The sequence below is a fragment of the Ananas comosus genome, linkage group 12, assembly GCF_001540865.1.
Source record: "Ananas comosus cultivar F153 linkage group 12, ASM154086v1, whole genome shotgun sequence".
Lineage (NCBI taxonomy): Eukaryota > Viridiplantae > Streptophyta > Magnoliopsida > Poales > Bromeliaceae > Ananas > Ananas comosus.
In genome coordinates this window covers 193,751-213,745 of record NC_033632.1, presented here as the reverse complement: position 1 = coordinate 213,745, position 19,995 = coordinate 193,751, and the positions used below count along the sequence as shown (strand labels likewise).

General features: G+C 37.1%; 2 protein-coding genes and 1 long non-coding RNA gene across 5 annotated transcripts; 1 reads left to right on the top strand and 2 right to left on the bottom strand.

The window, feature by feature from the left end:
• Nucleotides 489-4,877, top strand: LOC109718290 (chloroplast stem-loop binding protein of 41 kDa b, chloroplastic). 2 transcript variants are annotated; one of them, XM_020244457.1, is made up of 10 exons: nt 489-797; nt 1,138-1,275; nt 1,419-1,505; nt 2,077-2,167; nt 2,299-2,353; nt 2,598-2,658; nt 2,858-3,079; nt 3,847-3,963; nt 4,063-4,196; nt 4,582-4,724. In XM_020244457.1, exons 1-9 carry the CDS (start codon nt 672-674, stop codon nt 4,168-4,170), a joined length of 1,005 nt encoding a protein of 334 aa, XP_020100046.1. In that variant the 5' UTR covers nt 489-671; the 3' UTR covers nt 4,171-4,196; nt 4,582-4,724. The 2 variants fall into 2 exon arrangements, with proteins under 2 accessions (XP_020100046.1, XP_020100045.1); XM_020244456.1 differs by having other exon boundaries at nt 495-797; nt 4,063-4,152; nt 4,582-4,877.
• LOC109718291 (ADP-ribosylation factor) lies at nt 4,960-8,746 on the bottom strand. Of its 2 annotated transcripts, none has more exons than XM_020244458.1 (7): nt 8,671-8,746; nt 7,463-7,618; nt 6,997-7,067; nt 6,539-6,658; nt 5,692-5,810; nt 5,331-5,412; nt 4,960-5,211 (listed from the first exon to the last, which is right to left on the bottom strand). In XM_020244458.1, exons 2-7 carry the CDS (start codon nt 7,608-7,610, stop codon nt 5,206-5,208), a joined length of 546 nt encoding a protein of 181 aa, XP_020100047.1. In that variant the 5' UTR covers nt 7,611-7,618; nt 8,671-8,746; the 3' UTR covers nt 4,960-5,205. The 2 variants fall into 2 exon arrangements, with proteins under 2 accessions (XP_020100047.1, XP_020100048.1); XM_020244459.1 differs by having other exon boundaries at nt 8,585-8,678.
• LOC109718292 lies at nt 15,479-16,398 on the bottom strand. The gene is made up of 2 exons (XR_002218429.1): nt 16,203-16,398; nt 15,479-16,016 (listed from the first exon to the last, which is right to left on the bottom strand). It is a non-coding gene; the product is annotated as an uncharacterized LOC109718292 (long non-coding RNA).

Sequence of the window (19,995 nt, the reverse complement as noted above, 5' to 3'; positions counted from 1 at the left end):
GAAGTCCTCTCTGCACATGAGAATAGCTTTAGATGCGTGTGAAGAATCATAAATGTTGGAAACCTGGGGGTTTAGTAAAACATATGATAATTAAAACGAAGAGATAAATGAAACTTGGTAAGCACATCTGCTATAAAATAAGAAGCATATTTGTTTTCGTTTTCCTAATTTTTGCCATCGAAACGAAAAGCATAGGAATAGGGATTGCGAAAAATCATCCAAACACTTACACTGAAAGAAAGAAGAAAGAAAAAAAAAAAAAAACCGTATTAACAGGGAGCGTGTTGCATTTAAAATATGAGATGAGATAAGACGGATGGGGGGATGCACTGGGTGCAGGCAGGCAATGATTTTGATCTCCCAGCCCCAGCCAACTGTGGCGCCAAGGAATTGACAAATCTTTATCCGGGATGAGTGAAGCTGTGGATGTAACCAGACCAAAGTGGGAGTTCTCTTATCCTTTTGCTGAGGAGATGTTAGAGGCCGAGGTGGAGAGAGAGAGAGAGAGAGAGAGAGAGAGAGAGAGTTGGGCCCTAAACATTTAATAAGAGCCACCACACCACATCCTCAAACTTAAAACATCTCTCTCTCACAACACTAATCAAACCCTTCAGAATAATAAAAATAGTACAGAGAGAGAGAGAGAGAGAGAGAGAGAGAGAGAGAGAGAGATGGCAAGGGTATTGGTGGTGCAGCATAGGCAGCCTCACAGCAATTGGGTCTCTCCCAACTCATCTCTCCTCAATTCTGCTCTATCAGACTTCCATGGTGCAGCAGCACTTAACATCTCCATTCAGGTTAACCCTATTCCCAATTCTCAAAACCAAAAGGAAAAACCCAAAAAATAAAAAAAAAAAGTTCTTACCTGTTTGCTTTTGATGATTTTCAAAATGCAATCTAAGGTGAACTCTGCGATAGAAGGAAAAAAGAAAAAATATATATATATAATTATATATTGNTATATATATATATATATATATATATATATATATATATGTAATTATATATTGAAATCTATGTTGGTGGCACTGAATTTAAAATCGTGTGCTCTTAATCTTCTTACAAGGCCTTGATGTCTAAAGACGTGAGAAACAGGAATTGCTGGCTTAAGATTTGTTTCGGCATATAAATTTTCAGAAAAGGAGGAGAAAATGGCAACCAAAAGGGGCAGTCGAGGTGAGAGCATCAGCAAGCTCCAAGAACATCCTTATAATGGGAGGCACCAGATTCATTGGTGTGTTCTTGTCCAGGCTCCTTGTCAAAGAAGGACACCAGGTTTTGGATCTTCTTTTTTTTTTTTTTTTTTGGGTTGGGTGAAGTTAAGGAGTGTAATTGGTTTATATAATGTTGAGCTTGGATGCTTTGTTTGAAGGTATTTTTAGGGTAATTGATGGAATCATTTCTTTCGGGGTCAACAGGTTACATTATTTACTAGAGGGAAGACACCCATAACCCAACAATTACCGGGGGAATCTGACCAAGACTATGCCGATTTCTCATCCAAAGTAAGAGAGAATAATCACTCTATTTACTGCAATTTATGTTCTTTTTTCGCATCATCTTTTTACCTGGTGGCTATCGAAAAGGCTGTTTGAGTTATGAGGGTGAGATAACTGGCGAAAGTTACGGTTGGGGGAATTGCTGATTGTTTGCTATATGTTTGGCAAATGTTGCTGCTAAATTATTTCGCAAAAGAATTTGTTAACCCGTAAATGGCACGAGTATAAGCTAAAAGTGAGCATGTCTCAGAAATTCAATCATCTATATTCTTTCCCCGACCTAAATTTATTAATCTAAAGCTATGTGGACTTGGCCGTATACACCGCAAGCAAGCTTATGAACTTCATTAATCAAAAGTCAGAAGTCATATAACTTTATTTTTCGATGAATTTCGATGAATTAGGATTGACAACCCTGGTGACTTGAGAAAAACCAAAAATTGTTACTGCATAATGTGATGATAATCAGTTTGTGGTAATAAATTCGTTTCTATCTGACCTTTCAGAGAGAAAGTAAAATGGTCTTGCTCTCCCTGATTTCTGTTATTATACAACCGAGTTAACCGATTGTTCACAGATACTGCATTTAAAAGGGGATAGGCAAGACTTTGAATTTGTCAAGACAAACCTTGCAGCTAAGGGATTCGATGTTGTTTACGACATTAATGGTAAAATCTTATTTCGTCAAAGTAATCCGTGTCCTATACTTCTATTCCATTTCTAGTTCTGTAAAGAAACAAGACCATAGTTTCATATCGAATATACTTTCATCTGTAGTCTCGTTGAATACCTATTTCAGGGCGTGAGGCTGCTGAGGTAGAGCCTATATTGGATGGCTTGCCCAAGCTAGAACAGTAAGCTTTTATTTCCTACCACTTCTTTTGTTGAGTAGTTTTATATATGTAGAAACTCTATATTCCAAATTCGTCTCATCAGAACTTTTCATATTTAAGAGAGAGAGAGAGAGAGAGAGTACAGTGATTTTGTATTATATGGCAAGTTATGTGCTTGCACAGTTAATCAAAAAGAGTGGTCTGATTATTCTTGGCATGCTCTGATACAGTTGCTCCCTCACTCTCATTGGGTAAAATTCTGCAGGTACATATATTGCTCTTCAGCTGGAGTGTATCTTAAGTCCGATATTCTGCCGCACTTTGAGGTGGAGATTCAATGTTTATATTTCTTTTTTCTTTTTTCTTTTTCCTAATTTATGGCTGGGGCTTCTATAAAACTGTTGTTTGCGGAGAACTATTTGAAGAATTCGAAGAAATTACAGTTTCAGCAAACTTGCTTCTTTTTTTTTTCTTTTTTTTCTTTTTTTTTTTTTTTTTTTTTTNTGATGTGTTGAAACTTAACAGACTGATGCAGTTGATCCAAAGAGTAGGCACAAAGGAAAGCTCGAGACTGAGAACTTGCTGGACTCTCGCGGTGTGAATTGGACCTCTCTTCGGCCGGTTTACATTTATGGGCCCTTGAATTACAATCCTGTAGAAGAATGGTTCTTCCATAGATTGAAAGCCGGACGACCAATTCCGATCCCCAATTCAGGAAATCAATTAACCCAGCTTGGGCATGTTAAGGTCAGTTGACTAATAACGTTAAACGTTAAGTATGTCTTATTAGCTTCTATTCTGTTTACAGAGCATAGTTTTCGAAAAATATTTTGATAAAAAGTCAAGTTTGTGACACCTATCTTGCGTGTCGTATTAGTGAAGATAGATACCTTATGACTGCCAACTTCGTTAGACGCAATTATCAATTACATCTTAGATTTCTGTTTGAAAGATCAGAACAAAGAGGGAAGATTCGAATCTGATGTTGTAACCCTAATTTCACAAGATAAGATAGCAACGTATGGTGATGAACTTTTAGGCAATATCTGTGAAGAGTATGACCAACTCGTTTCTTCTTCTCTCTCTACGCCCCTTTCTCTTTCACCATCTACCAAAGAGATTCAAGCACGAAGAGCTAAGAAATACAAGTAATGCATAGAGATATCAAATTTGGTTCTAAAAGCAAATGTTAATCAAGTTGGCTCAATACGCTAAAGGTGAGCCTTTTACAGATTCATTCCAAGTTAACTGAAGGGTAGTTTGGACCTTAGTTTTGAACTGCAACAACTGAAACCGAAATATACTTGTTTTATGATTTGAGTTCCAGCAGAAATTTCAAAACTGTGCGTTATATGTAGACTGATACATGGAACGATACAGTTCATCAATTGAAAAATATAATTCCTTTGACACATAAATAGTTAGCAAGCCTAGATCAAAATGTCGACTGTATTACAATTTTTGAATTGCTCTTTGAAATGCTGCTTACCTATTTGGAGCCATTAACTATGTAGGATTTAGCGAGGGCTTTCGTGATTGTTCTTGGCAACTCAAAAGCAAGCAGGCAAGTCTACAACATCTCTGGATCAAAGTATGTCACCTTTGATGGCTTAGCAAAGGCATGTGCAAAGGTAACCAAATTATACTTAAAACTTTATGTAAAATTAAGAAAAGTTAATAACTTATTTTGTTTCTCTGCATATTGATATTCAATGTTTTTGCCATTTCAGGCCGCGGGTTTTCCGGAACCAGAAATCGTTCACTATAACCCTAAAGAATTTGATTTTGGGAAGAAGAAAGCTTTCCCATTCCGAGATCAGGTACCAAGTTTTCATTGAAAGTTACGAACAGCATACTGATGAAGGTGCAGTTTTCTTTACAAGAAGCCCACTAATCTTTTCTTTGCTTTTTTATTTCTTAAGACCTTAAAACTCCCAGCTAATTATTCATATAATCAAACCTTTCATCAATCTACTATAACCACAACACCTGAGAAAAGAAGTTGTGGTCATTCTACCGTTATGAGCTCTTGAATGTGGAAGCTGAAAAATCTGCCCTTCCCATTTTTCAAAAGACTATAATCAGACTATCTCAAGTTACATTTTTCATACACATCAGCTGCTGGATTTACAAAATTAGTATTCAATGCATATCACAATAGTTTGTTTATTACCACCATATAGCAGTATCAGTGTGCAGACATTACACATGAAACGAAATTTAAGTTACCTGTAATTCTCCAACTGCAGCATTTCTTTGCATCGATTGAGAAAGCTACAAAGGAATTAGGTTGGACCCCAGAATTTGGGTTGATCGATGGCCTTGCGGATTCATACAACCTCGACTTTGGCCGGGGAACGTACCGGAAGGAAGCTGACTTCTCCACAGATGATATAATCCTCAACAAGAAACTGGTCCTTACATAAGATAGTTTTTCTTTGTAAATTTTGGCATCAGATCAAGGCCATATATATCGTTCATTCAAACAAGTTATACAGCCTTGTAATTTTTCGCAAGGACCAGCATTGAATCGGCCACCAAGGTACTTAAACTTCCAGTTCACAGTTAATTAAAGCACATCGGACAATCCACCTTTGAGGTTGATAATTTAGGCACCAGCATTAACATTTTAAGGCAACTAAATATGGTCTTCAAATAAATTTCAATACAGCACAAATAATACCATCATCTAGCAGAACAAGTTCCAGCTTATTCATGTTCTAACCAGCGGCAATTTTTTGAGTCTATAAAAGTAAAAAGTACAAGAGGATCTAATGCTCGATATTGATACAGCTCTCTCACTCTCTCCAAAGATAATGGATTTCATTAGCAAAAGAAACATGACAAGCAAGAAGAATCCTTTTGAGTAACATCTAAGCCTGCAGAATGATAAAACAAGGTTGTTAACCTGGTTATCATGCCAAAAGAGTTTGTTTTTATTCAAAAGAGGGACTCAATATGCAAATAAAGAATAGATATATGGGCTGATGAATCTGACCTTGTTAGCAATGTTGTTGGAGAGCCAGTCCAACCCCTCATACAGACCTTCTCCAGATGTAGCACATGTGCTCTGAATGTACCTGAAGAAGCATTGAACACATAATAATGTTCATTGCACATAAGTTAACAAGTAGAATTACTGAATTTCATGTTGATCTATTACACATATATCAAATCTTTTGTTTGAAACTATTTACAAAACTGGGTAAAACAGGATTGGTCTGGGTATGTACTTCAAACTGAGTTTTCTGAACGTAAAAAAAAAACTGCCAGAAACTGTAGTCAACGTTGGGTTCAAATATAGCAAATAATAGAATGAGAAGTATCAATGCTTTGCAAGAAAAAGATCGGATGTGTACCAATGGCGTTGGCGGAGGGAATGAAGGCCAAGCTTATCAGTGATTTCAGCAGCATTCATGGCATTTGGGAGGTCTTGTTTGTTCGCAAACACAAGCAGCACAGCATCTCTCAACTCATCCTGAACAAAGAGCAGAAATAATCTCTCAGTAATCTCTCTCACAGGAAGAACCGACTGTCAACCTGCCTATTCCAGTAGTTAGTAGCAATTATAACAAAACAGGATAGGAGCTTTCTCATACATATCTCAAAACCATCTATTTACCTATATAACCTGAACATTCGTATTTTCACATATTCCCCTTGAGTGCTTAAACTTGCTTACCCCAATGTTAAGGTGGGAAGTCACCCAATTCATAAGGGGTAATTAGGTGAGGGGTAATTACGTGTGAACTAGAAAGAGGTTATTGAAAAGAGGCACTCTGTAAGTACAAACATGCATATGCAAGTAAATAAGTTTCTCCAGAATGTATATGAAAATTCTGATCTAACAGGGAATATGTGTAAAGGAATAATAATGGAAGTGTATATATGTAAATATCTCCAAAAATTGTTTCAATATTTAGAGTTTAAATCACTTCCAGATAAAGAAAAGGAAAAGGTATCACAAATAACGAGTTTGACAAAGAAACATCTGCTGACAATGTAGGGAACATATATTTATTTTATTTTGCCTAAATTGGTATTACAACGCTTGCAAGGTTTTATTTGATTCCATAAAGAAAATAAGAAAGTATTGCACAATTCTCTAATATATCCTAAGCTGAGGCAAGGGTAAAAAATGTTTAACTTTCATTAGCTTTGTTCGCCAGAGTGAAGCAGGCAAAAAGTGAAAATGCACATACTTACCTCATTAAGCATCCTATGGAGTTCATCTCTGGCTTCAACAATACGGTCCCTGTCATTGCTGTCGACCACAAAGATCAGGCCTTGAGTGTTCTGGAAGTAATGCCTCCACAAAGGTCGAATCTGATAATGCCAATGCACAACAGAAAATTTTCATAAACATCAAAATAGTAAAAAATTTTGCTACTTAATAGAATAAATCTAAAGGAAAGCAGTTTAAAAAGTGCAAAAGGAAAAAAGGAAAGAAATGGTTCTGTTAGCAAAGATGCATCTTTCCTAGAGAAAACCTATGGAGCACATGGAATGAAATCAAGCTAAAAATACTAGGCATTTACGTTGGAAATAGAACAGGTGATTTACAGGGGTGAAAGCTATAAGACAAATCGGCAATAAGGATAAACACAAATGAGAACACACTCCATTCCTCACAGACCAGAAGACATCCAACAAGGAATGCATACCTTGTCTTGGCCACCAACATCCCAAACAGTGAAGCTAATGTTCTTGTATTCCACAGTTTCAACATTGAATCCTGACCACATATAAGATAGAAAGTTAGAAACTCAATCAGTTAAAAACAAACATTGACGAGCAACTGAAGAATCTGACTACCAATAACTTGGTAGATTTAGAGAGGGAAAGTTTAAACATTTTAACAAATGGAAATATTTTATTATTATTATTATTATAGAGATATAAAATAGCATTATGCAAAGATAGGTGATTATATTCATAATTATTTTTTGTAGGATAGAAATTTTTGGGTTTGGGGCTTCAAAGATTACATTGACTATTTGCCATCCTGAATGCCTAAATATAAGGATGCACTCAAATCAGATTCACTACAAACAAATTCTAAAAAGGTGAGTGTAATAAGAAGCCAAAAAAAAAAATTGCGCTTGAACATAATGCTGACGTAACACGTACCAATGGTTGGAATCGTGGTCACAATTTCCCCCAGCTTCAATTTGTACAGAATAGTGGTCTTACCAGCGGCATCAAGACCCACCATAAGAATCCTCATCTCCTTCTTGGCAAAAAGCCGGCTGAATAACTTGGTGAAGGACAGCCCCATCTCGACAACTATCAATTTGAGACAATTGAACCCACTTCAAACAGGTGCAACATTAACAGCATTATCATGTTAAAGATGTTAAAGATGCTTCAAGGGACCAAAACTAGATAATTTCATTACGGCCTCTCATTCAACTCTCAAGATTGGATGGATCTCAAAAAAGAATGATATTAAACCAAGAACTATTATGTTGAATTTTTCACCTTGCAAACATCTCAAGTTGCGCAATTTTAGTTTACTTTCCATGACAATGTATCCTTCTATTACTCTACTGTCTAAAACAAAAAAAAAAAAAAAAAGTGACATCATCATAGCATGCCATCAGGGACAACAGGAAGAGAACTTGTACAACATCAATTGGGACGACAAGGCCGACATGGCATCTTATTTCAGAAAGTAGACTAATAGGACTTAATGTTACCCAAAACAGCCACCGGGGCCAGATAGTTGCAATTGAAACTTCAAAAATGCAATTAAAATCAGATCAAACTTCAATGACTTAATTCATAATGAACCACACAATGCAGGAGACAGAAAGGTTTTACTAACAATCCGAGGATCTGGTGCTCGCTACAGATAATATAAGTAATCGCGCCCAGACGAGGCTTACAAGAAAATGGAGGAAAAAAAAAAAATCTGAGGAAGCAATAAGACCTCGTAATATTCACATAGATCCAACTCTAATCATCTCGAACCGCGGAAACTAAGGATCTGACACAATCCGCTACGAGAAACGATCTATTTCTGATCCATCAGCACAGATCAGAACACATATAGCAAAAGAGAGTAAAAAAAATAATACATTTCAAAACCAAAATATCGGATCAAAACAAACGGATCTGTCTCCTTCCCAAATCCCACACGTAATGCTAACATTTGATCTAACAACCTCTGATGCATCAAACACAATCAGACTAACACACAAATGCTTACAATTTCGGAAGTAATCAATAAAATGGTCAAAAATTATTTACCGGAGGAAATACTACTCGCAACACCAACGATCTAGGGTTCCAATACCTTGATAGATCTATAGAGAGAGAGAGAGAGAGATGCTTACGGAGGAGGCGATGGAGAAGAAGAGAAGGTACGGGAGGTGAGAAAGGAAGAGAGAGAGAGAGAGAGAGAGAGAGNTAAATAGAGTATGTAAGGGCATGTTGCATAGCAAGTTTGTGATTATCGGATTAGCTTAGTTGTTGGTCTAGGAAAAATGGAGTGGTAGGTGACTGAAGCGTGATTGGTTGCGACTTGAAGCTCTGTTAGAAAGCTCTAAGGTTTTTCCTTTTTCTTTTTTTTTTTTTTTTACTGTACACTGTAGTTCTATTATGCATGATTTAGATGGACTTCCCCTTTATTTTGTTGTATATATGAAGTAATAAATGCCATGCATTCCGTTGAATCGTGGGGCAGTACAAATACATGGTAGCAGCGTGTCCATGGGCACTTAACTGTTTGGTTGCGCTTGATTGCGCAAGCTATTAGGATTGAGAAAAATCATTATACATACATACATATATATATATATATATATATATATATATATTATTTTCAAGAATAAAGAAATTGTTTCAAAATTCAGATCAAACAATTGCAAAAGTCACAGTACAGTTGACCGAACATGAGGTAAAATAGTAGCAGCACTCGTGCTTAACTCGGCAGCATTTGTGAGACATGGCATGCACGTGAGCCGCGAGATATACAACATGCTTGACTCAACAGTCAACATGGAAGAACACATCATCACGCCCTACTTCGGGAGCAATGAAACCCAGACCACCATGGGCTCGGGCCCAACACTGGCTCTGGTCAATGGCTGAGATTGTCACAACTCTTAAATATGGAACGTACTTGTTCAAATGATTCAAACAGTGCAGTGGGTACAAGCAAAAAAGCCTAGTGCGGTAGTGCTCGACAACATTATTCTGCATCCATTGCATCGACATTCATGCACCGAGTTCATGTAGAGGCGTCACGGGGGCTTTTCAATTAAAGCACTAGCTTTTTTAAGATTGTGCGCTTTGTATATACAATTAAGTAGTGTTTTTTTTTTCAAAAAAATAAAGTATTATTATTATTATTATTATTCTCTTTGTAGGACCTCATATATGTTGAGTGAGAGACAAGGAATTATAATTACATGCATGGCCAACAACCCATGATTAATCTATGTTACGTTAACCTACTCTGCCTCCTTTAATTACTGTTCTTTTTCTCATGAAACCACTGAACCAAAAAATTAGTCCAGCTTAGATTTTTTTTTTTTTTTCTTTTGAACTTTCCTTATGCATGCTACATGAGAGCCATTAACATACCAAATCATAATTTGCTTCCGTACCAGCTTACTTAATTGGGAAAATGGTCCTAGCTTGATGAGCCTAAGGAAGATGAGGTGTGATCAAATGATTGTGGCTCCAATTAATGTGAGAGCCACTAATTCTGTTGAGTACTATATTGGATTGTTTATCTCCTTTCTCTATTGGGAGATACCTTCGAACTAATTGATCTTTTGTTGCTGCCAAATGTCTTGTTATATATATATTTTGTAGTTATGCTAATTAGGTATAGATTGTGGGGCATTAGGCAAGTTATATATATATATATATATATATATATATATATATATATATATATATATAGAGTATGAGAGTAGGGCTAGAATACTTGTAAAAGTATCATGAGGGTGATACTTGTATGTTTTTAGCTCTTGGATGGAAGATGTGAGGTTGAGATGATGGTGGTAGGTGGTGGTAGGTGGAATAGTGTTTAATCCAAGGGCTATTAATAATCAAAAAGTAGATCCAATGGCTTAAAACCTAATAGCACAATGATAGTGATACTTATAAAAGTATCATAACTCAACTATATATATATATATATAATCTAATTAATGCGTTTCAACCAGAAGCCAATAAAAGTGTGAATTAGCACACGATCGATTACTTGCTTTACTAATTTGGTTCCATGCATGTACTGTAGAGAACTGATTATACAGACAAAAAAAAGGTAGTAGTGTCGTGTTCTTTCCTTAGATCGTTTGCGGGCTCTTTGTTTGATAAATGTCATTTTATCAAATCAGAAAGGGCTTCTGGTGGGTTGATCACTTTTATTGGAGCTCGAAAGTTTTTTCGAGTAGCGAGGTCTTATTCCGCAAATATTCCCTTACTATTCGGCTCACTCATACTAGCACTAATACGTCCTTCTATGTTACGAATGTTTATGGGCCACCTATGTGGGATGGAAAGGAGGAGTTCTGCAACGAATTGACAGCGCTGAAAGCCTTATGCAGTGGTCCATGGGTAATGTGCGGGGATTTTAACTTAACCAAGAACCTACTGGAGAGGAGGGGCAAAAGGTGGAGTGGTCGCCTGATGGCTATGTTTACTGACCTAATCAACGATTTAGAGATGATTGATCTGCCAATGGGGAACCAGAACTTCACGTGGTCTAACATGCAGAGTATTCCGACATTAGCTAAACTAGACCGTTTCCTAATCTCTACAGAATGGGATTGAAACAAGAGATTTGAGAAATTTTCTGTATATTATTCATCTAAATCCATTCTCTTATATAGAGAGAGGAAAAGCTTTACATGGAAGTACAGGATTATATCCTGTTATACAAAGAAATAAATAATACTATCCTAATAAGAAAGTAACATACATAGTAATATATATAACATAAATGGTAACATATATAATATATATATATGGTATGTAATATATATGGTAACAGGGATCACACTTTTCCTCTCTCCAAAGTCACGGCTATGCCTCGGATCACGTCTGATCACTCGCCAATACTACTGTCCACCAGTGATAAAATGACTAAACGTTTGTTCAGATTGGAGGAGGTGTGGCTGGCACGAGAGGACTTTTGTCAATTAGTACCAGTATGGTGGAACGAAGTGCCAAGGAAAGGAACCAGCGTCCTCACTGTAGTGGCTAAATTACGTCACTGTCGAAAACGAATTAAGGAGTGGTGTTCTACAAGCTTCTACAGCATTTCTAAAACAGTGAAAGCTATATCCGAAGAAATCCAGCAGTTGGATCAATGGGAGGAATACCAATGTTTGTCATCACAACAGGTTGAGAAACGAAAACAACTCAAGGCACAACTTACAAAAGTCGCGGTTGATGAGGAAATCATGGAAAACCCGGTCCAGACAACAATGGTTAAAGGAAGGAGATGGGAATACAAAATTTTTTCACGCTAAGGCCAATGAAAGGCGATGGGAAAATGCTATACATGCGGTGGAAGACGATTGTAGGAACCTGCATAGAGAAGAGGAAAAGAGAACATATTTTTACTCTAAATTTAAGGATATTTTTGCTCCCGATGTTGCAAATATGTCGCGTACAGGTGATTGGAGCGGGCTTTTCAGGACTCGAAACATTCTAAACCCGGATCACCTCACCGCTCCTTTTTCATTGGAAGAAATTAGGACGTCGATTTTCCAATTAGGTAGCAACAAGGCACCGGGGCCTGACGGGTTCAATTTAAGGTTCTACCAAAGGTTTTGGGAGTTAGTTCAGGACGATCTCTTTAGCATATTCCGGGAACTATATGACGGAAGTTTAAACTCCGGGCCAATGGATTATTCGTTCGTCTGCCTAATACCTAAGAAAGAGGGGGCGAAAATAGTTAGTGACTTCAGACCCATTAGTCTCTTAAATGGAGTGCAAAAAATTATCTCTAAAGTCCTTGCCAACAGACTAGAGGGAGTTATGAAACAGATCACCTCCCCGGTGCAGGCAGCTTTCCTCAAAGGGCGATCCATTTTGGACTCTTTTGTGACGGCAAGTGAAATTGTTCGCTGGTGCTCGAAAGCGGGTGAGGAGTGTGTTGGAATCAAAGCAGACTTCGAGAAGGCTTACGATAGAGTGAGATGGGACTTCCTGAGAAAGGTCATGAAGTGGCTCGGGGCGAATCAAAAGTGGTGTGGATGGGTTGAACAATGTATTGCTAATGCCAAAGTTGCAGTATTAGTCAACGGAGTTCCCTCCAAGTGGATAAAAACGAAGCGGGGTTTACGACAAGGAGACCCACTATCTCCGTACCTCTTTCTGTTGGTAGCGGAAGGGCTCGCAAGAATGACGGAAAGGGCCACAAGCAATGACCAAGCGATGAATCTAAGGTAGTCATCATTCAATATGCAGACGACACATTATTCTTCTGTGAAGCAAAGAAAAAGCAGGTCGGTAACTTGCTTTTTATATGGCGAATATTCGAGTGGGCATCTGGGATGAAGATTAACAAATTTACGTCTGAATTATTTTATTTGGGACGTCATGAACACCGGGGGAAGAATCTAGCAGAGTTATTGGGGTGCAAAGAGGGGACTTTCCCAACACGGTACCTTGGATTGCCTCTTACGAATGGCCGGCTACGAAGAGAGGACTGGTGGTCTGTTATTGGCAAAGCGGAAAAAAAGGTAGAAGGGTGGCAAGCTAAACTCCTCTCGCAAGGTGGAAGATTAGTCCTGGTTAACGCCGTGCTCACGAACCTGCCTCTGTACTTTTTCTCCATCTTTAAAGCCCCCAAGTGGGTAATTCGCCGACTCAAAGCTGTTCGAAGGGCCTTTTTCTGGAGAGGGGCGGTATCCGCAGCTGGAGGCTATTGCCTGGTGCGATGGAAGGTTGTGTGTAGGAGTAGAGTGGAAGGAAGATTAGGGTATTAGACCTCGAGAATATGAATGTAGCCTTACTTGCCAAATGGCGGTGGCGACTTCTCACAATTCGAAATCATCAGTGGGGTTCTCTACTTGAGGGTATTTATTACACAAGGAGGAAGCCCCTCAGCGAAGGAGCATCGTTCAGGCTGTACTCCTACTGGTGGTGGGGGGTTCTAGCAACTAGAGACATATTTAAATGTGGTGTAACTTACTTAATCGGGAATGGACAGAACGTCAACTTCTGGAAAGATATTTGGAGTGACCACGTTTCCCTCCGAACTCTTTTCTACAATATTTACGACAATGCTATGCACAAAAATATTAAGGTTAATGCATGCTGGGGGGGGATGGATGGAGGTGGCGTAAAATCTTAGCTGGATTTACACCAAGATCCCAGTGTGATTTTGGTCTGATCTCGCAACTTAAGGAGGCGATATCCACGATTCTCCCAAACAACGAAAGAGATGAAGTAAGGTGGAGATGGACTCGGTCGGAAGAGTTTATAGTTAAATCGCTATACGACTTTCTGCAAAATGGTGGTGTAAAAGATAGGAGCTTTGCCCAACTTTGGAAGATTAAATCCCCTCTGAAAGTTAAGATCTTCGTATGGTTAGTTCTTAGAAGAAAGGTGCTCACTGTAGACAACCTGCTGAAACGTGGGTGGAGTGGAGAGGAGACGTGTGTTTTCTGTTTGAATAGGGACGAAACCATTGATCACCTCTTTATGGGATGTGATGGTATCAAAGCACTTCTGGAGGGTTTGCTTCCAAATAAATCTGCCCTGCGTAATTGTGATTCTGCTTGTTTGCTCTGGGAATCGAGCAAAAGTAAAGGGGGAGCGCTCGGGGGAAAGGAGTTAGCGACAATCGCCACAACTTGGTGGGTTGTTTGGTTGGAGCGTAATAGAAGAATTTTCCAGAAATCCAAACGTTCGATGGGGTTACTAGTATCTGAGATTCGCTCTCTTCGGAAAACCTGGGACCTTTTTTGCTATATTGATATTCTATATATTTATATATATATCTATATAGTCTTTTAGTTATACGTTTACTATCCCTGTTTTCTCTTTATCTTTATTTTCCTTGTTAGCTTACTATTATTTTTGTTTTTGTTTTCTCTTTTATGTTTCTCAAGGCCCTGTTGCTTCAGCTTGTAGCCCAGTTCATTTTCTAAATGAATGAAGTGGTAGCATGCTACCTTTCCTCTCAAAAAAAAGAAAAAAAAAAAAGTAGTAGTGATTTTTAATATATATTCGATGCCACCATTCTGACCACCTATACCTTCAATGATTTCTTTCTAGAACCTTCAAGAAGCAGATTTTTACGTACGTTGTTAACTTCTTAATCCAATGTTATATGCTAAGTATGGCTTCATCGTAGTACATTTGCATGCTGCTCAATGGAGTTGAACAGTTGCGCATTGCTTGTTAATCAGTTTCAGATATAAATGAACAGCCCAGAGATAAGAACAAGAATGAAGGCTATGTATCTACCATACAACGCATTATACTTTCTTTCGTTTTACAAAATCATTCAGATTCTTAAAGCTACCAGCTGATAATTAGGCTTTGAACTTCTGAGTGCGCTTGGATGATTTGGTACCATTGCTAAAAGAATCCCATAAATTAATACCAACTGGGGGGGAAAACTAAAGGGTGTTGTTGAGGAACATTGATGTAACTGATGACAGCTGATCACTTTGTTATCACCTCATAGGTGCTTTTCTGGTAGGCTTTTGCTGCGCCCATTCCACAATTCTTTTTTTTCTTTTTTTTTTCTTTTTTTTTTGCTATAGTAGAAGTAAAAATATCAAATTAGAGTTTTTACTTTCAAAACTACTTCATATCTCAGCAATAACATCGATCAGTCGATACTTAATTTGTACATTTCAAACGTCCAGGAGCATGTAGGGTTGATCCAGAATCCAAACAAAGCCAGTAATTAATGCTTTTCTGGGCGGCTCTATTCGTATACTTTCGCAACAGCTCCGTTCAGAGCCAAACTTGGTCTTGTCCTACAATTTTCAAATCGTTCCCAACGTCAAACATATTCCTTTAGAACAGGCCTGAAATTTCGCATCATTGTTTTTTTTTTTTTTCCAATTAATGCATAAGTTTTAAAACGCCAATTCATGTGGCTGCTACACCAGTTGACAAAAAAAATAATATACACAAGTTGGAAGGAAAAAGAGGGGTATACACGCAACATAAAGTATTTTATATGAACCGTTATCTGCACATTTCATTGATCAAGGCGACTACTAGAATAGTTAGTAGAGACACTCATTCTTTTTGTGGATAGTTATGACCTAAAAATGGTCGAGCTTGGCGGCCCTTCGAAAAAAGAAAAAAAAAAAAAGAAAAAAAAAAGAAGAGAAGTCACTTTGTGATTACTTACGACTACCCAAGAATGGCATTTAATTTACTTATTCTCTTTTAGAAAAAGGAAACGAACCTATGGAATATGCCGGAGTGTGCTGTATGTATATGGGGATTGGTATATACCTATGATTCCATAATGTGCATGCATATTTCCTGGAGATTTCATTTCAGGAGCCCTCAAAGAGAAGTTAAAATCACATGGCTGTGCCTTTGACTTTTCTTCTCTTTTTCGCTGTTCCAACAACTCCCATGATCTGCACCCAATACTTTATCCGGAAATTATTGATATCAAGTTTCAACTCTGCAACTCAACCCTGCTGCCTAGCGAACATAGTCCCTCACCAAATACATACAACTGGAGAATTGTGAGCTTAAAGTACATGAAGATGAATAATCCTCTGAAACACACTTATTAGACACTTTTACTACTCTGATAGTCATTGCTTTTCTTTGTTCTTATACTCCTCCTTTTCTTGGTGATAAACTTAGTAATTACATTACATTACATAAGCATTCAAATAGAAATGCAATGAACTGTTACCTGAAGTCTTTGTGCAGCATTTTAAATATGTTATCTTCCCTGATGGGTGGCAATGGACGTACAGATGCATCTTAAATAAGAGAAGTTCATACATTATTATAAAAGCAAAAGGGAGTCAAAGAGCTGAAACTGTAGTGCATGCCCCCATACTTGCGTTTTTATGTGCTATATAGGTTTTGGGTGACTTTACATTGGATTAATTGGAGCTTGTGGTTCGTGAAGACATCTAGAGCTAGGGCCATATATAATGCCATCGCATCATCATCGAATTGGGCCCCACCAAGTTGTTGCTCATCCTTGAAATTAAACTCTTGTTTACATCATCTTGTCCAGCATGCAATGAGTCGTAGGTGAGGTTAGGAATTATATATATATATATATATATATATATATATATATATATATATATATATANATCATCATCGAATTGGGCCCCACCAAGTTGTTGCTCATCCTTGAAATTAAACTCTTGTTTACATCATCTTGTCCAGCATGCAACGAGTCGTAGGTGAGGTTAGGAATTTTATATATATATATATATATATATATATATATATATATATATATCGTAAAAAATGAATTATCGAGTCGGACCGTCGACACGTCTTCTCCTGTCTTTATTTTTGTCCCGAAGGCCTTGTTGCCTCACGACTATTGCTAAATTCATCTTTTTTATGAATGAAGCGGGTATTTTACTGTCTTTCTCTCTCAAACAAAAAAGAAAAAGAAAAAAGTGTAGCCTAAGTGTAGGCCCAAACTTATTGAACCCACCATTTTTCTTTTTAGTTTTCTTTTACTTGTTGGTTCTTCCTTAATTTCTGTTCTGGTTTAAATATAGAAAACTAATTTTCCTTCTGCTGATATGTTTGGCCATATTACTTTCGAATATTTGTCACACAACCATCGCTGCTAACTCTCTTTCTTCTGATAATTTTCTTGTGATAAAGTTGGGCACCGTAGAGATAAGATAAAGAAAGAACACACCATCCACACCAGATTACACTTTCTTTCATGTCACAAAAATAAAGAAAGATCATAATATTAGACTCCTTGTCCTTCCTCCACCGGCCAAAAAGCTACTCAAAAAATTAGGCATTAAAATATCTTAGAAAACAAAAGCATTCAACAATTACTCGAAAAGTCCCATCACAGCCAAACTGGTAGGGAAAACCAGATGTTTTCATGTCTCATGTAGCATACTGATTCAGCCGACTGCTTCCCTATGCTGAGAATGGGATGCAATAATGCAGGTTTTCATGGAAATAACTTGTGGAGTGTTCGCTCCTTAATTTAGTCTCGTTACTTCTTGAACAAGCTCTATCTAGGGGAGGTGACTCGAGAAGTTTTCGCATGGATAGTTGTTCTGATCAAATCGGGTTATTCTCAGATTACTATAGTAACTATCATAGTAGCGTCCGATACAATTATCATGCTTTCTCTCATTTTATCCCCAGTTATATCTGCAGGGAAATAACACTTACTCTTTTTTTTTTCATTTTTATATAATTACCAATTATGCGTGGACTTTGGAATAAGATTTGTACATGTGGGTAGTAGTAAAAAGTTTTAAATAATGTTGAAGTAAGTATTAATTTGAATTAAGCACCATTACCTATGCTTGCTATGCTTCATTGGAGACCATCCATCAATGCCAAACTCTGGAATCCAAAGAAAATTCTACAAGATTAATTAATTTTTCTGTACACAACTTGATTCTGGTTTCTGATCATATTTTCCTTTATTGATTGAATATGAAGTCCTTGAGATTCCCCTTTTAAATAATTTGATGCCCCCTTAAAAACCCTTTTTTTTTTTGGTTGGGAATTGCAACCCTAGCTCACTTGGTGAAGAAGATAAATCATCTAAACGTTCTTACAAACTGTGATATAGCAATCCTCTAATGCATTAAAAGGCCATGTGGATTGGTTGATATGAATTAATGAAATTTTTTTCTTTTTTTTTGGAGAAAAAAGTAGCATGCTATCTACTTCATTCATTAGAATAATAAATTAAGCTACAAGAGTGAGGCATCCGGCCTCCGGGGCCTCAAGAATACCAAATCCATAAAAAAAAAAAAAAAAAAAACCTTCTACTTTGCTTGGAGGAGATGATCCCACAACTTCAACGACTACTTAAGCTTATGAACAACAAGAACTGGGTTCGACTATATCTTTCTAAAAAATCAAGTGGTTCCTGATCTTCCAAATAACCCACCAGCAAGCTACTAATTCAGGTAGGCTGTTACTCGTAGTCTGCAATCCTTTCCTATCCCAGACGGAGTTTACGTCGTCTCCCAGGTCCCTAGCCTGAACACCCTCCCATCACCACTATGAACTTGGTGAATACGCATTGTGACTAGTGGCTCCAAAGCTCTCAAAGAAATGGAAAATTACAAGATACACAACAAATGCATAAAATTATAAAAGTACCTTAAATATCTTATATAAATCAGTGGAAGGTCCTAATTTATCCAACAAAAAAAAAGAAAAAGAAAAAAAGAATGCTGCACAAACACTCAAAGACTTCTACTGAGATCTAATCTCACATGGCTGTTCCTTTGACTTCATGGCCACAGAGCAAAGCACTATAAATTCTTTATTTTCCCCTTGTGCGACATTTTAAACAAGCTTATGATTCATGACCACCTCCTTAGGACTATAATGCCACACATCAATGGGTTCTACCAACCTGTCACTAAGTTAATGCAAATATCATTGGACTAAAATATATATAAAGAAGCCATGTATCTATGGATACAAGGTTCTCCCTGTTGGGAAAGGACAAAAAAAAGAAAAGAAAAAAGAGGATCAACCTCTTGCCACTAAATGGAAAGGGATCCATTCCACAATTTTATAGTTAACTACATGCTTTCTGATTTATTAATGATTCAATATTGTCCTTTTCACAAATTAGAATTGGAGCTTTTGACTAAAGGTGCTCGCTCACTAAGAATTGATTACTTTATTTAAGTAGATAATTTTAACTATATCCCGTACAAGTTTGATATCGAATATAGATCCTTAAAAAGTTTGAAATATCACAGATAATCCTGTTAAATATACGGATTCGAACTTGGGATCTCAAATACTAACCACCAAGCCTTTTGCCACTTGCACTAGGAATGGTCTATATTTTTTAAACTTTGTTTTAATACTAGTACAAGGGCAACGGAGAAGCCGTTAACATTTAAAGAACATCTATGAGATTATGAGTCACTGGAGGGTATTTGTGTAATTTTATCTTGGCTAAAATGCATCTTACTTCTTTCAATATGACGTCACATGCTACGCTTAACAGTTAACACCTTGGATAAAAAATATATGAACCCTCTTGAAAACTTAACACCGTTAATACTTTATATATATATATATAGAGAGAGAGAGAGAGAGAGAGAGTTGAGCTAAAATATTCTTAAAAGTACCAAAAGAGTGATGCTTTTGAATTTTTAGTCATTGGATGGAGAAATATATGGTTGAGATGATGGTGATAGATGGTAATAGATGGAATAGTATTTGATCCAAAGGCTATTAGTAATTAAGGAGTAAATATAAGGGCTAGAAACTTAGAAGCACCAAGGGGTTGGTACTTCTAAAAATATTCTAGCTCAATTTTATATATATATATATATATATATATATATATATAATTAACCCTCTCGAGGAGTGATAAAATGGAAATGCATTTGGTCATATCACTATTTTTTTCAACACTATATATAATTTATAAGGTATTTTTGGCCTTTTGAGAACAGTAAAGTGCATGTTTTTTGCATCTAAAGGGTAGAGCACAACAC

What these genes read in the sequence shown, in the direction of transcription:
- LOC109718290 (XM_020244456.1), top strand. Translation starts at nt 672, where the DNA reads ATGGCAAGGGTATTGGTGGTGCAGCATAGGCAGCCTCACAGCAATTGG. An exon ending in TTGTCAAAGAAGGACACCAG is followed by an intron (nt 1,276 to 1,418) that starts GTTTTGGATCTT and finishes CGGGGTCAACAG; the next exon opens with GTTACATTATTTACTAGAGG. An exon ending in TAGCAAAGGCATGTGCAAAG is followed by an intron (nt 3,964 to 4,062) that starts GTAACCAAATTA and finishes TTGCCATTTCAG; the next exon opens with GCCGCGGGTTTTCCGGAACC.
- LOC109718291 (XM_020244458.1), bottom strand. Translation starts at nt 7,610, where the DNA reads ATGGGGCTGTCCTTCACCAAGTTATTCAGCCGGCTTTTTGCCAAGAAG. An exon ending in TCCATAGGATGCTTAATGAG is followed by an intron (nt 5,811 to 6,538) that starts GTAAGTATGTGC and finishes CTCTTTGTTCAG; the next exon opens with GATGAGTTGAGAGATGCTGT. An exon ending in TCCCTCCGCCAACGCCATTG is followed by an intron (nt 5,413 to 5,691) that starts GTACACATCCGA and finishes ATGCTTCTTCAG; the next exon opens with GTACATTCAGAGCACATGTG.